This window comes from Polypterus senegalus, chromosome 8, assembly GCF_016835505.1.
Source record: "Polypterus senegalus isolate Bchr_013 chromosome 8, ASM1683550v1, whole genome shotgun sequence".
Taxonomy (NCBI): domain Eukaryota; kingdom Metazoa; phylum Chordata; class Cladistia; order Polypteriformes; family Polypteridae; genus Polypterus; species Polypterus senegalus.
Genome location: NC_053161.1, coordinates 164,376,871 through 164,393,607, shown reverse-complemented (window position 1 = coordinate 164,393,607; position 16,737 = coordinate 164,376,871). Strand labels below are relative to the sequence as shown.

Sequence of the window (16,737 nt, the reverse complement as noted above, 5' to 3'; positions counted from 1 at the left end):
GCTTACTTACAAAAGTTAAGCAGGTTTCATTTCAAAATTCTACATGTAACGGTCATAGCGGTCGACAACGTCAGACATGTTGAACTTTCTTATTTATGGCCGATCTTCTCAAAATTTGATAGGCAGCTTCCCTGCACTAACTGAAACCAATGTACGTACTTATTTTGGTGGTATGATGCCACTGTCGGCCGCCATATTGAACTTTTCAACAGTCTTTGTTACTTATGGGCCCATCTTCAAGAAATTTGGTACGCGGGTTCCCAATGCTAACTGAATCCTACTTACGTACATATATACGTCCATAGCCTGCAGCTCGGCCACCGTGTGAGGTGGCGTTGGGTCCCCCATCCCAACACCTCCCACGTTGTTGGCTGCCTGCCTATATAAGACCATCCGTCGCTCCAGTCTCTACATTCCCTTCCTTGCTTCGCCATGGGATTCACGTCTCCCTACTGATAACTACAGCCTTTTTGTTTAATCCACTGCTTCTCAGCTGTTTTATTGTTCATTTTTTACGATTATAGTTATTGTATAGGTATTTTACACTTACTTTACATTGCTCAGGTACCCATTTTCTTTATCATTCCAACCCCCATTGCCATGTCTATCGAGATGATCACCATCGATCAAAGAACTGTCACTTGCCGAGTGGTTTCCATGCCTGGAGATGGCACCTGCCTTTTCCATTCTCTTTGTTACATATTGCACGGCCATATCAGGCTCACTCTTGATATCCGCAGGAACATTGTGTCTTATGTATTGAATGACTGGGACAGGTTCAAGGTGTGGACTGATGACGGTACAGGAGATAATTATACTACACAGGAGCACTAGAAGAGTGAAATGCTTAAGCCCTTCACCTATGGTTCTGCGTGTGAGTTGATGGCTGCCGCTGAATTGTTCAGTTGTCACTTTCAAGTGAACCGAAATGGCCAAATATTTTACACCTTTGGACAACCTCCTATGCCTCTTAAACATCTTAGATTGACAGGAGACGATTTCAGTAGTGGACACTTTGATGTTTATGAATTTTTAAACTCTCAAAAGCTGGATGTGATTTTATCGATGAAACCGGTTGTGTGCTTACAACGCTAGACAGATGCCGAATGTCACTTCAACACAACAAATCCTGCAAATACTGTCGTAATTGAAACAAACCATGAAACTCAAACCGATTATGACAGCAGCAATCCAAGCTGTGAGATTTCAGACAAGATTACTGTTCACATGGCGCAAGTTGCTTGCTCAAGAGTAAGCTCAGTGCACAGCTTGCTCATGTTACAACCGGAGGGCCGAACTCACAACATGGTATACAAAGAGATCCTTAACAAATAATTATTGGCATATTTTCCCTCAGTTTAAAAAGGTTAAATTTTCTTCTTAATAAAAATTTTAATGCAGTACTTCGCCACTGCGAAGCGCGGGTATTTTGCTATATATGACAGCAACACTCCTCACTCACAACAATGACAAAACAATTACATTGACAATCATGTTACGTTATTTTCAAAATGTTTCCTTTTCTTTTTCATTACTTCTTTAACACACTAGGTATTTTGCTAGTTATTATTATTTTCTTAAGAGACTTGAGAGTTTGTTCACATTTATCCTGTTTCTCATGGTTTGTAGAACAGTGGTCTAAATTTATTATCCAGCTGGGTACATCAACAGGAAACTTAGTGCTAAGCAAAATACAGAAAAATGATTATACCCTAAAATATAACATTTTCTCTTAAGAGTTATATAAAATAACAAGAAATGAATTTATCATAGTGAATAATAAAACAACAGCATCAGCTTTTAAGCATAAGCTCAGAAGGATGAGACTCAGACACATGCTAGGTGCACACTGGAGCAGGGTTCAAATTCAACTCTTACAAAAGCTTTCCATGTTGCGAGCAGTATATGTCAGACATATCCATCCAAACATGTGCATGGTGTATATCTTTACCTGAGCCTTATCTCCCTCTATATATAAAATCCAACATCTGTCTATCTGTATATCTGTCTGTTTTTCACAATAGAACTACTTCACGGATTTAGATCGGGTTTTTTTTTCTGTAATTTGCTTGAACATTCCGGTTGATTTTGCGACTTCTCTCATTGTGCTAAGTATCATAGTTTGCTTGCAGTTCTGATTTATTTGTGTGAATCTGAGAGACATGCAGCGGGCCAAGGAGGGCTCCCTCCTCCTCCTCCTCCTCCTCACTCACGCTCCAGCCTCGGGGCCTGTACCTTACCTATACCTCTGCTTAGTTAGCGAATGAGATAACTATAACTTTTTTCCTATAATTTGCTTGAACATTCCGGTTGATTTTGCGACCTGTCTCATCGCGCTAAGAATCATAGTTTGTTAGCAGGAGCGATATATTTGCACTAATCCGAGACCGAGGCTGCGGTCCGAGGGGAGGGGGAACTGTGACATAAGGAGTAGAGAGCTGGGTGGGGCCCTCCTCACTGTCCTGTTTCACTAATACGCAGGCAAAGCCGCCAGGGACAGCTAGTATTTTATATATAGCAGTTATTTCTTGGTATATGTTTTACTGATATCTCAATATTATATTTTGTGGTTTTTTTTCTCCACAGCTCTGATATCCGGGTCCAAGGTTCTGACGCCAGCCACTTTAGAAAGGAGCTCTCTGCCTGTTGTGAAACCAACAAGGATAGATAAATCTGTTCAACGACAAGTGCACAGCACAAATTCAACTGCTTCATGTGTTTTCCACGAGCGGAAGAAAAGGTTTAAACAAAAATCAAAATACAATAATAAGCAAGGCAGTCGTAAACTAAAGAAGCCACATTACTGTACAGAATGCGGAAAGCAATTCTTCTGCAGTAGCCTGCTTAAAAATCACACAAGAATTCACAGTGGAGAGAAGCCATATTCCTGTTCAGAATGTGGGAAGCAATTCTCGCAGTCGGGCAGTCTTTATAACCACTCAAGAATTCACTCTGGGCAGAAGCCATATTGCTGTACTGAATGTGACCAACGATTTGTTAGCAATAGCAGCCTTAGGAGGCATACCAGAATTCACACTGGAGAGAAGCCATATTGCTGCACTGAATGTGGCAAGCAATTCTCGCAAATAGGCAATCTTCTGGCCCACCAAACAATTCACACTGGAGAGAAGCCCTATTGTTGTACTGACTGTGGGAAAGAATTCTCAAGGATCGTCCACCTTAAGAAACACAGAAGAGTTCACAGTGGGGAAAGGCCATACTGCTGTTCTGAATGTGGCAAACGATTCACCACCAGCAGTAATCTTCAGAGACATTCCAGAATTCACGCTAGAGCGAAGTCGCAAGCACCGGAATAACAAAAAAGGAACAGCCAGGTCCATCTCCATCAATTACTGTAACTCCAAAAACTGCAAGAGGATGTTGTTATTAGGAAGAATTCAAGTGGTACAGTGGACCCGTGCTGTGAATTTAAGGGAATAAGAGTTACAGCATTACAACAGAAACTCAAGGGTAAGGTTCACTCCTGTCTTAAAAGTAAGCACACCATGAAATTTTGAAGTAATCACGTGAGAGAAAAGCCACAGGCAACATATAAATACAAAAGTCGACTTCTTAAGATGGACATGTTGGGGTGAGAAAGTGGCGTGTGTTTGATCGAAACAGACTGCAAGTACAGGTCAGTAATCAATGAAATGCAGACTTTCATTTTAAATTCACAAGTTCGTACATCAAGTATTCCAGTGTAAAAATAGTCCCCAAATAAACCTCCGTTGTAAGGCTTGGGCAAATTCGTGGCAATAGTGATGGCCTGAATAAGAACTTTAACTAATTAAACTAAGTGTAATAAAAGAACTAGATAGAAAAATGAAAAACCAAATGGACGACCTCCCTCTTCAGTACACCAGCATTCAGCGATGATTATTTAATCAGTGGGCTGTGCACAAATGGTGGAATTGTTACCTGTAGAATTGATTGGATAGAAGTAGGACCTCACAAACATCTTGATAGAAAATGGTGAAGGGTTTATACACCACAAAGTCTCCAGACTGCTCTATTGGAAACCTTCTGGAAAATACAACGTACCAGTGCTAGGGAAACATGGAAACCTTGTGCCGTAAAGAAGAACGTAAGCTGAAGTGGCACCGATCAAAGGGGTTGTATCAACTGGAGAGTAGTACTTGACATAAGGGGAGGGATATCTAAAATATCAGTTACTTATTGCAGTTTGTTATCCTTTGTAATAAGTTAATGGTGTGGTTTCAATAAGACTTACAGTATCTCACAAAAGTGAGTACACCCCTCACATTTTTGTTAATATTTTATTATATCTTTTCATGGGATAACATTGAAGATATGACACTTTGATACAATGTACAGTACTCAGTGTACAGCTTGTATAACGTTGTAAATTTGCTGTCCCCTCAAAATAACTCAACACACAGCCATTAATGTCTAAACTGCTGGCAACAAAAGTGAGTACACCCCTAAGTGAAAAATGTCCAAATTCTGCCCAATTAGCCATTTTCCCTCCCCAGGTGTCATGCAACTCATTAGTGTTACAAGGTCTCAGGTGTGTTAAAGTTGTTGTTATCGCTCTCACACTCTCTCATGCTGGTCACTGGAAGTTCAACATGGCAGCTCATGGCAAAGAACTCTCTGAGGATCTGAAAAAAAAAAGAATTGTTGCTCTACATAAAGATGGCCTAGACTATAAGATTGCCAACACCCTGAAAGACCATACAGCGGTTTAACAGGACACCTTCCACTCAGAACAGACCTCACCATGGTCAACCAAAGAAGTTGAGTGCACGTGCTCAGCATCATATCCAGAGGTTGTCTTTTGAAAATAGACGTATGAGTGCTGCCAGCATTGCTGCAGAGATTGAAGGGGTGGGGGGTCAGCATGTCAGTGCTCAGACCATACGCCGCATACTGCATTAAATTGGTCTGCATGGCTGTCGTCCCAGAAGGAAGCCTCTTCCAAAAATGATGCACAAGAAAGCCCGAAAACAGTTTGCTGAAGACAAGCAGACTACGGATATGGATTACTGGAACCATGTCCTGTGGTCTGATGAGACCAAGATAAACTTATTTGGTTCAGATGGTGTCAAGCGTGTGTGACGGCAAGCAGGTGAGGAGTACAGAGACAAGTGTCTTGCCTACAGTCAAGCATGGTGGTGGGAGTGTCATGGTTTGGGGCTGCATGAATGCTGCCGGCACTAGCGAGCTACAGTTCATTGAGGGCACCATGAATGCTAACATGCACTGTGACATACTGAAGCAGAGTATGATCCTCTCCCTTCTGAAACTGGGCCGCAGGGCAGTATGCCAACATGATAACGACCCCAAACGCACCTCCAAGACGACCACTGCCTTGCTAAAGAAACTGAGGGTAAAGGTTCTGGACTGGCCAAGCATGTCTCCAGACCTAAACCCTATTGAGCATCTGTGGGGCATCCTCAAACAGAAAATGGAGGAGCACAAAGTCTCTAACATCCACCAGCTCCATGTCGTCATGGAGGAGTGGAAGAGGATTCCAGTGGCAACTGGTGGACTCCATGCCCAAGAGAGTTAATGCAGTGCTGGAAAATAATGGTGGCCAGCCACACAAAATATTGACACTTTGGGCACAATTTGGACAATTTTCACATATTGGTGTACTCACTGTTGTTGCCAGTGGTTTAGACATTAATGGCTGTGTGTTGAGTTATTTTGAGGGGACAGCAAATTTACACTGTAATACAAGCTGTACACGGACTACTTTACATTCTATCAAAGTGTCATATCTTCAGTGATGTCCCATGAACAGATATAATAAAATATTTACAACAATGTGAGGGGTGTACTCACTTTTGTGAGATACTGTATGTACCAATAACAGATATTCTTCTTCTTCTTCTTTCAGCTGCTCCCGTTAGGGGTTGCCACAGCAGATCATCTTCTTCCATATCTTTCTGTCCTCTGCATCTTGTTCTGTTACACCCATCACCTGCATGTCCTCTCTCACCACATCCATAAACCTTCTCTTAGGCCTTCCTCTTTTCCACTTCCCTGGCAGCTCTATCCTTAGCTTCCTTCTTCCAATATACCCAGCATCTCTCCTCTGCACATGTCCAAACCAAAGCAATCTCACCTCTCTGACTTTGTCTCCCAACCGTTCAACTTGAACTGACCCTCTACTGTCCTTGTTTCAAATCCTATCCATCCTTATCACACCCAATGCATATCTTAGCATCTTTAACTCCGCCACCTCCAGCTTTGTCTTCTGCATTCTGGTCAGGACCTCCGTCTCCAACCCATATAACATAGCTGGTCTCACTACCGTCCTTCCCTTTCACTCTTGCTGATACCCGTCTGTCACAAATTACTCTGACTCTCTTCTACACTCATTCCACCCTGCCTACACTCTCTTTTTCACCTCTCTTCCACAATCCCCATTACTCTGTACCGTTGATCCCAAGTATTTAAACTCATCCACCTTCGTTACTCTACTACTCCCTACATCCTCGCCATTCCACTGACCTCCCTCTCATTCACACACACACGTATTCTGTCTTGTTCCTACTGACCTTCATTACTCTCCTATAGAACATGTCTCCACATCTCTAGGGTCTCCTCAACTTGCTCCCTACTATCGCTACAGATCACAATGTCATCAGCAGACATCAGTCCACGGGGACTCCTGTCTAATCTCATCTGTCATCACCATTACAAATAAGAAAGGGCTCAGAGCCGATCCCTGATATAACTCTACGTCCACCTTGAATGCATCCGTCACTCATACCGCAGACCTCACCACGGTCACACTTCCCTTCTTCATATCTTGTACAACTCTTACATACTTCTCTGCCACTCCCGACTTCCTCATACAACACAACAGCTCCTCTCGAGGCACCCTGTCATACGCTTTCTCCAGGTCCAAAAAGATGCAATGCAACTCCTTCTGGCCTTCTCTAAACTTCTCCATCAATACCCTCAGAGCAAACATTGCATCTGTGGTGCTCTTTCTTGGCATGAAACCATACTGCTGCTCACTAATCATCACCTCACTTCTTAACCTAGCTTCCACTACTCTTTCTCATAACTTCATGCTGTGGCTCATCAATTTTATTCCCCTGTAGTTACTACAGTCCTGCACATCCCCCTTATTCTTAAATATCGGCACCAGTACACTTCTTCTCCACTCCTCAGGCATCCTCTCACTTTCCAAGATTCTATTAAACAATCTGGTTAAAAACTTCACTGCCATCTTTCCTAAACACCTCCATACTTCCATAGGTAAGTCATCTGAACCAATGGCCTTTCCATTGTTCATCCTCTTCATCAATGTCCTTTCTACCTCCTTGCTAATCTGTTGCACTTCCTGATTCACTATCTCCACATCCTCCAACCTCTTCTCTGTCTCGTTGTCTTCATTCATCAGCCTCTCAAAGTAATCTTTCCATCTGCTCAATACACTCTCCTCACTTGTGAGTACGTTTCCATCTTTATCCTTTATTACCTTAACCTGCTGCACATCTTCCCCAGCTCAGTCCCTCTCTCTAGCCCACAGGTCCTTTACTCCCTCCTTAGTGTCAAACCTCTCATACAACTCATCATACGTCTTTTGTCTAGCCTTTGTCGTCTCTCTCTTCACCTTGCGCCTTATCTCCTTGTACTCTTGTCTACTTTCTGCATCTCTCTGACTATCCCACTTCTTCTTTGCCATCCTCTTCCTCTGTATACTCTCCTGTATTTCCTCATTCCACCACCAGGTTTCCTTTTCCTCCTTCCTCTGTCCAGATGTCACCAAGCACTCTTCTTTCTGTCACCCTTATCACATCTGCTGTAGTTTCCCAGCTGTCTGGTAACTCTTCACTGCCATCCAGTGCCTGTCTCACCTCCTCCATGAACTCAACCTTGCAGTCTTCCTTTTTCAAATTCCACCATTTGATATTTGGCTCTGCCCTCACTCTCTTCCTCTTCTTGATCTCCAACGTCATCCTACAGACCACCATCCTATGCTGCTTAACTACACTTTCCCCTGCCACCACTATGCACTCTTCAATCTTCTTCAGATAGACTCTTCTGCATAGGATGTAATCTACCTGTGTGCATATTCCTCCACTCTTGTACGTAACCCTATGTTCCTCCCTCTTCTTAAAATACGTATTCACCACAGCCATGTCCATCCTTTTGGCAAAATCCACTATCCTCTGACCTTCTTCATTCCTCTCCTTGACACCCTACCTACCCATCACCTCCTCATCTCCACTGTTCCCTTCACCAACATGCCCATTGAAATCCACTCCAATCACCACTTTCTGTCCGTTGGGTACACTGTTCATCACTTTATTCAGCTCACTCCAAAAATCTTCTTTCTCACCCATTGCACACTCAACTTGCGGTGCATATGCACTAACAGCATTTATCATCACACCTCCAATTTCCAGCTTCATAATCATTGCTCTGCCTGACACTCTTTTCACCTCCTAAACACTCTTGACATATTGTTCCTTCAGCATAACCCCTACCCCGTTTCTTCTCCCATCCACACCATGATAGAACAATTTGAATCCACCTCCGATCCACCTGGCCTTACTCCCCTTCTATTTAGTCTCTTGCACACACAATATTTCAACCTTCCTTCTCTCCATCATATCAGCTAACTCTCTCCCCTTACCAGTCATACTGCCAACATTTAAAGTTCCTACCCTTAGTTCCACTCTCTTTACTTTCCTCCTCTCCTCCTGTCTTTGGACACGTCTCCCCCCTTTTCTTCGGCCAACAGTAGCCCAATTTCCGCCAGCACCCTGTTGGCTAACAGTACTGGTGGCAGTCGTTGTTAATCCGGGGATCGACCAATCCGGTATGGAAATTTGTATTGTTGTCTGCATATTGATTCGGTAAAATTTTACACCGGATGCCCTTCCTGATGTAACCCTCCTTATTCATCCGGGCTTTGGACTGGCACGAAGAAACACATTGGTTTTTGCATCCCCTGCGGCTGCATTATGTACCAACAACAGATATTAGTCTGCTCAAATTGTGTTGTATTTATAGCTGATCACTTGTACGTGTGAGAGTACCTTTGCAGTATTGAGCTTTTTTGTAAATGTTTAGTATTTATTACCATTATATCTTTCCTGCATTTCATTTTTGTCTTAATAAAATTTTTACACTCATTTAATCAGTGCACTTTGGGGCATTGTTTATGTGGATATTAAAGTCTACCCCTACCACCATCAGACACAAGGCAGAAGAGCATTTTAAAGTTGTTGACTAATGCTGCTTCAAAATAGACCGAACAGAAGATGGGGAAATGCTTTAAAAGAATTAGGTAAGTGGGGATACTTATGGTGCTCCATCGACAATGGGGCAACAGCAACCTTGTCTATCCCCACCTCGCTGTTAAGAGGAATCTGGCTGAACAGGTCAATACTATTACCACAGAGTGGGGTTCAGCAGAGGATTCAGCCATTGCTGGGGAGTTCATTGGCGATGCTCCTCCAAAAGTCATGTTCTTGGTGTTCCAAATTATGCCATTTTGGCAGATAGTTTTTTCATAGTTTACATTCTGCTGCAAGTTTCTCCAATTCTTCTGATGTTACATAAAAATCAAGGTTTTCTTTCAAGATAATCTTTGAACTGCATTTGTTATCCTCTAGGTCTCCTGTGGCCAGATTCCAGTCTATGCACTAAAGTGTAGGAGGCAACATCTCTGGTCCACTGAATCGGCCAACAAAGAGTCTGTATTCTGAGATGCTGTCCTTTAGAAATTTCCACTTTAATCTAGTAGTTAATTTTGTCATTAAAACAATGTCATAAACTTTTAATTTACTAGAGTTTCTCGAATCCCATCATAACTAAAGTAGCATGTTAAATACTTTGTATTCTGTGTTCCCCGATGCAGTCCTTAATTGCTACATGCTTCTTAGAAGGGTTTTTCTTGTGTTGAGAGGAGCGCGCAGGCAGTGATTGCCACACAGAATACATTACAGTCATGAAATTACAGCTCTCATTTAGAATACTAAGATGTATACTTGGTATCATTTTCATGATGAAATGCATTAAAGCATGTATTAATCATAGGGGCATGGTGGCACAACAGTAGTGATGAGGGATCATTTATTGCAGAGTCAGTCAAACATACCAACCCTCAATTCCTGTCCTTCCATTTTCTTTCTCCACCTAACCAATTGCCACACAATGAGCTCTGTAATAAATGTAAAACTAGCGGTAAGCGTAGAATTCTGATTCGTCAAAACTTTTAAGGAACATTCAAAAGTCTTTATAATAAATGTTTAATTATTCCATCCATCCAGGGACGCGCCAGTCCCAGCAAGCATAGAGTGCGAGGCAGGAACAATCCCTGAATGGGGTGCCAGCTTATCACTACCACTGCGTCACCACGCCCTCACCTGTTTAACTATTAACAGTATACATTATTTAATGAAGTTAACCAAATAGTAAAATGTAATATGCATATTTTAATTCATTTCATCATAAAATTATATCAAGTATACGTCCTAATATTCTAACAGCAAACAGGATAGCTCTTGGAAATCTGAATCAGCTTAGAAGGCAGTCATCATCATCATCATCTGTAAATACGCGCTCTCTACTAATTGCACTGAATTGAATTCCTTTATTGTCATTGTATGGTACAATAAGATTCAAAATGCCACACCTCCATGAACTTATTTTCATATAAAAGGTAAACAAAATAATACAATAAAGAACAATGTAAGAATATGTACATATAGGGCATATGATTCACAAAGTGGCTCAGGTTGTGCAATATTACAGTTGTAGTGCAAGTTTACAGTGAGGTGATTGTAACTCAAAGTACAAGCACTTCTACCAGGAGCACTTGACTGACTGATTGAGTGCGTTTCTAGCTCTCGTGATGAAACGGTCTGAACCGCGAGGGCCCTACAGGAAAGGCTCTGAAATGGATGGATGGGAGAAGTTCAAATAGACTGTGCACATGCCAAGTGGAATCCATGCATATGCTGGTGGCTTTCCTGAGGCAGTGTGTGCTATAAATGTCTTCCAGTGCTGGAACCTGTATCCAGATAATCCTCTGCTCTCCTCTTGAAAAACTCCCGTGTTGCCTCAACAATATGTTTGGCTCAATTATGTTGTTGTAAGATGAAGCGCCGTCCAGTGAGTATGGAGGCATTTACTTGAACTTGAGCAGATCAGATGTTTCTACACACCTCACTGTGCCACGCTGTCAGCAGTTTTATCATCAATAAAGAGAAGTGTGCCAGGACCTGTGGCAGCCGTACATGCCCAAGACATAACACCATCACCGCCATGTTCAACAGTTGAGGTGGTCTGCTTCGGATCTCGGGCAGTTCCTTTTCATCTCCACACTTTGCTCTTTCCATCACTCTGATGCATCTTCATCTTTGTCTGGTCTGTCCACAAGAATTCTGCAGGCACTTTGAAGTCCTTTTTCACAAACTGTAATCTGACCATCCTGTTTTTGTGGCTAACTAGTGGTTTGCATCTTGCAGTGTGTCCTCTGTATTTCTGTGCATGAAGTCTTCTGCAGATAGTCATCTCTGACACACACGTCTGCCTCCTGAAGACTGTGTCTGATCTGTCAGACAGGCGTTGGGGGCTTTTTCTTTACAATAGTGAGATTCTTCTGTCATCAGCAGTGGAGGTCTTCCTTGGCCTGCCAGTCCCTTTGTGATTTCTGAGCTCACCAGTGTGTTCTTTCTTCCTCATGATATTCCCAACAGGTGATTTTTGTCATCCTAAGGTGTTGCCGATGGCCCTGATGGTTTTATTCTTGTTTTTCAGCCTCATAATGGCTTCCATGACTTTCATTGCCATAGCTCTTGTCTGAACAATGGCAACTACAGACTCCAAAGGGCAGAAGGACGGTGAGGCATCTCATGAAGCCATGAAACACATCTGAGGAATCACAAACACGTGTGACACCAATGGTCCCAAACATTATGGTGCCTGAAATGGGTGGGACCACTTAAAGTGTTTGAGCATTTAATTACCTCCAGACTTCTTCCTTTCTCAAGCTGTAAACTAATTCTACAATTCCTACTCCTACGACATCCATCCTTCCCCAGGATTTAAACTAATTAAAACAGGTTCTGTACTTATTTCCCATTCCCAGGTCTAAAAAATTAATTGGAAAAGAATCACACTGGAACAAATGCATAAATTGTTAGTACAATAAAACAATAATAATTGTCCTGCCTTCTGCCTCAAGTCGACATTCTGATCAACTCCTTTCCAATGACCACACAGACAAGAGTTTCCAGTTAGCTTTGTTTACTGAAGCCAGTTGGAATTGGGAAAAAGTACAAGCAAATCATAAACACAAAGATGTGAGAAATGCTTGCATTACAAACTTAATGGCGGAATTACTTATTCTTTACAAATATATAAAAAAAAAAAAGAAATGGCAAACATTCTCTGTACAGACTCTGGCAAAGCTGGTACGAATGTCTGATAAAGGTCTGCTCACAAGTACTCTATTAATGCAGTGAAAGTTCCCATAACAAAACTAAGTGTAAAAACGTTTCACCTTAAACGTACACCACCAAATAACTTTAAATACTTAACAGACTCTCAAATATGCATTAATATAAAGAAGTAAACATCTATAAAACATTTCTATATACCGACAATGCCTTCAAAAGCCGAACTGAGATGAACATTTAAAGCCAAACAAGCGAGACAAACACGCCATCTCTGTTTGTTTCTGTTCTCTCGCTGAGGCTCAGCTTGAGGACGTCATTGCCCAAAGACGGGCAATCCCGAAGTAGGAACAATGTTGAACATCACCACTAGATGGTGCTCATCTTTAGCTTTTCTTATTTCAAATACCAGGGTGTCACACTCGGGAGTACAACTTTCAAAATGCGAATTACTCTGCAACGCGTGCATGTATCACCATGCAACAAGGTTCAAAATATTCCTTATTTAATGAAGAATTGATTCTGTGTCATAAAGAGGCGGACACTATAGCGGCTCCGGATGTGGCAGCGGCCGGGCTCGGCCGTCTACCCCCAGACACCAACCCTGCAGAGTGGCGAAAGCAAGCATGCAATACTTGTCCATATTTGACGAATTTGTGAAACAACTGGACGACTACGAACTTCAAAAAGGTTACTTCCAACAGGACGGGGCAACGTGCCATATCTCTCACGCCAGTATGGAAGAGATCCGATCGTTTTTTGGAGACAGGGTGATCTCGAAAGGTTTGTGGCCACCTCGATCGCCCGATTTAACTCCCCCAGATTTTTTTCTAGGGGGATATTTAAAGGGCAAGGTTTATGCAAGCAAACCCAGGACCATCGAACAACTGAAAGCAAACATCGAGCGTGAAATTGCTGCCATCGACAGTGACATGTTGCAGAGGACATTCTCAAATATGGAGCGTCGCGTTTCCTTGTGCGCGGACGTTGGGGGAGGACATTTTCAGCACCTTTTGTAATGTGGACTTGTTTTCCACTAAATACAGGTATGTTCAGTTCTTACAGCTCGCCTTTACGTTCACGCGTTCGCGAGTAATTCGCATTTTTAAAGTTGTACTCCCGAGTGGGACACCCTGTATGTTGTTAAGTCTCATTCGGTATTAAGTTCCTGCCTGGGATTAGGAAATGAAGAATAAATAACTGTTGACTATTGTGGAACCTGTTTTTGAGATATCGTTTGTACAGGACCACTGTTGTCATCTTCCAAATCAGGAATGTAGAAACTTAACTGCGGCGTATAAAGGTTAAACTGGATCCTTCTAAAAGCATCAAGAGAAGTTAGAGTTAGCCTATTGTAAAAAAGGCTCCTGTGCCTTTAAGGCACTGAAGCATGATCACGTGAAAACCGTGGCGTGTGCAGTGAGCACGTGCGTTTGTTAGATGTACCTCGTGAAAGCCGGAACTACTGGAGCCACTAGAGAAAGTTTAAGTTTGTGCGTTGTTGACCAAATGTAAGTGTTTATGTACATATTTAGATGTTAAGTGTTAAAAGTTAGAGAGAGAACTGTTTTGAATTAGTAGTTAGGTTAATATTTTACGTTACCACATTGAAATTGTAATTGCAAACACCTTAAGTTGAAAGTGTGAAGCTATAGTGCCACCTATTGGACATTTGTGTATAGCATAGTGAGATAACGTGTGTGTATATGTGTATATATATATATATATATATATATATATATATATATATATATATATATATATATATATATATATATACACTATATATATATACTGCTCAAAAGAATTAAAGGAACACTTTTTAATCAGAGTATAGCATAAAGTCAATTAAACTTATGGGATATTAATCTGGTCAGTTAAGTAGCAGAGGGGTTGTTAATCAGTTTCAGCTGCTGTGGTGTTAATGAAATTAACAACAGATGCACTAGAGGGGCAACAATGAGATGACCCCAAAACAGGAATGGTTTAGCAGGTGGAGGCCACTGACATTTTTCCCTCCTCATCTTTTCTGACTGTTTCTTCACTAGTTTTGCATTTGGCTACAGTCAGTGTCACTACTGGTAGCATGAGGCGATACCTGGACCCTACAGAGGTTGCACAGGTAGTCCAACTTCTGCAGGATGGCACATCAATACGTGTCATTGCCAGAAGGTTTGCTGTGTCTCCCTGCACAGTCTCAAGGGCATGGAGGAGATTCTAGGAGACAAGCAGTTACTCTAGGAGAGCTGGAGAGGGCCATAGAAGGTCCATAACCCATCAGCAGGACCAGTATCTGCTCCTTTGGGCAAGGAGGAACAGGATGAGCACTGCCAGAGCCCTACAAAATGACCTCCAGCAGGCCACTGGTGTGAATGTCTCTGACCAAACAACCAGAAAGACTTCATGAGGGTGACCCAAGGGCCCCATGTCCTCTAATGGGCCCTGAGCTCACTGCCCAGCAGCATGCAGCTCGATTGGCATTCGCCATAGAATACCAGAATTGGCAGATGCACCACTGGTGCCCTGTGCTTTTTACAGATGAGAGCAGGTTCACCTTGAGCATGTGACAGAAGTGAAAGGGTCTGGAGAAGCCATGGAGAACATTATGCTGCCTGTAACATCATTCAGCATGAGCAGTTTGGTGGTGGGTTAATGATTGTCTGGGGAGGCATATCCATGGAGGGTCACACAGACCGCTACAGGCTTGACAAAGGCACCTTGGCTGCCATTAGGTATCAGGATGAAATCCTTGGACCCATTGTCAGACCCTATGCTGGTACAGTGGCTCCTGGTGCACGACAATTCCTGGCCTCATGTGGTGAGAGTATGCAGGCAGTTCCTGGAGGATGAAGGAATTGATACCATTGACTGGCCACCACACTTTCCTGACCTAAATCCAATAGAACACCTCTGGGACATTATGTTTTGGTCCATCCAATGCCACCAGGTTGCACCTCAGACTGTCCAGGAGCTCAGTGATGCCCTGGTCCAGATCTGGGAGGAGATCCCCCACAACACCATCTGTCATCTCATTAGAAGCATGCACCGATGTTGTCAGGCATGTATACAAGAACACAGGGGCCATACAAAGTGCTGCATACAATTTGAGTTGCTGCAATTAAATTTTGGCAAAATGGACTAGCCTGCCACATAATTTTTTCACTCTGATTTTTGGGGCGTCTTTGAATTCAGGGCTCTGTAGGTTGATCATTTTCATTTCCATCAAACGATGTGGCATCCTTTCGTTCCTAACACATTACCCAGTCTATAGCAGTATAGATATCCAGGAGGATTTCTTTTTCCCATTGAGATCTGATGTGTTTTCAAAGTGTTCCTTTAAATTTTTTGAGCAGTTTATTATATATGTACTAAATGTCTTATTTTGTTGTTTGCCTGTTAGAACCACACATACACCTACTCACCTATCTGTACAGTAGTTCTACTTCATGTGAAATTTTGGCATCTCAACATTAAAGTGATGTTCCTGAAATGGTTGGATTAGTTCCTGTGTTCTAACCGACACACCACAGCGACTACAGCGTATTGCAAGTCTGCCTTCTGCCTTTCTTCATAACACCTATTTTGATATCTTTTATGTGCTATAAGATATTGCCCTATGCACTGCTAGTCCATTACTCTGAGTTAATTTATGCGTTAAATCACTTATCACTGTGACATAATGTTGTTTCAATGCCTCAGTGACCTGGTTCATCTACTTTTGAGTCAGATCAGCAATCTGTCCTAAAAATCTGTGAGTTTGCAGAAGATGGTTGGATAAAAGCTGATCAGAACAGCACAACAATGCTTGCTGTTCCTGTAATTAAAATCCTGTAAATTCGGTTTGGGCAAAACAATTCAAATTTAATAGAAACAGTCTGCAGTTCAAAAGCTGAAGATTTTCCACACCGGGGCTGACGTCAAAGGTTAATCTTCACAGAAGGTGAGGTAATTCCTGCCCTACCTTTACTCTTACCAAATAATATCCTAAACTGGAGGTTGATTTGGATTTTTTTTTTTTTGGTTGCATGGTTGAATACATTTTGTATGTGTTGGTCTTTAATGTGCATTAGGTAGGCTGGAAGTCCAAAGATCAATGATCAGTATGTGTAATCGATTTCAGTTGGGTCCATACCTCCCTCAGGTCGTGATATGGAGCGTGCAGATTCTTGGATATATCAGGGAGTTCCACAAGTGTAGAATAAGTCCGCTACTTGTAAAAAGTAGCCCACTGAAGGAGGCGATAGCAGGAGGAGTTGGTGTCTATGATTTCCCAATACGTGAGTGCTTACTGAACTTTGTACTTTTGCTGCGTTAAAAACCTGGTACTAACATTTGCTGCTCC

The 16,737-nt window shown here is 42.3% G+C and overlaps 1 protein-coding gene across 1 annotated transcript in view; it reads left to right on the top strand.

Annotated features, from left to right (window-relative positions):
- Positions 1 to 16,737, top strand: part of LOC120533374 (gastrula zinc finger protein XlCGF26.1-like) — a 76,871-nt gene that overhangs the window by 14,173 nt on the left and 45,961 nt on the right. The window contains exon 3 of the mRNA XM_039760226.1: positions 2,587 to 3,282. Within this exon, the coding sequence (XP_039616160.1) occupies positions 2,587 to 3,282 (696 nt within the window). The remainder of the gene's footprint in view (positions 1 to 2,586; positions 3,283 to 16,737) is intronic.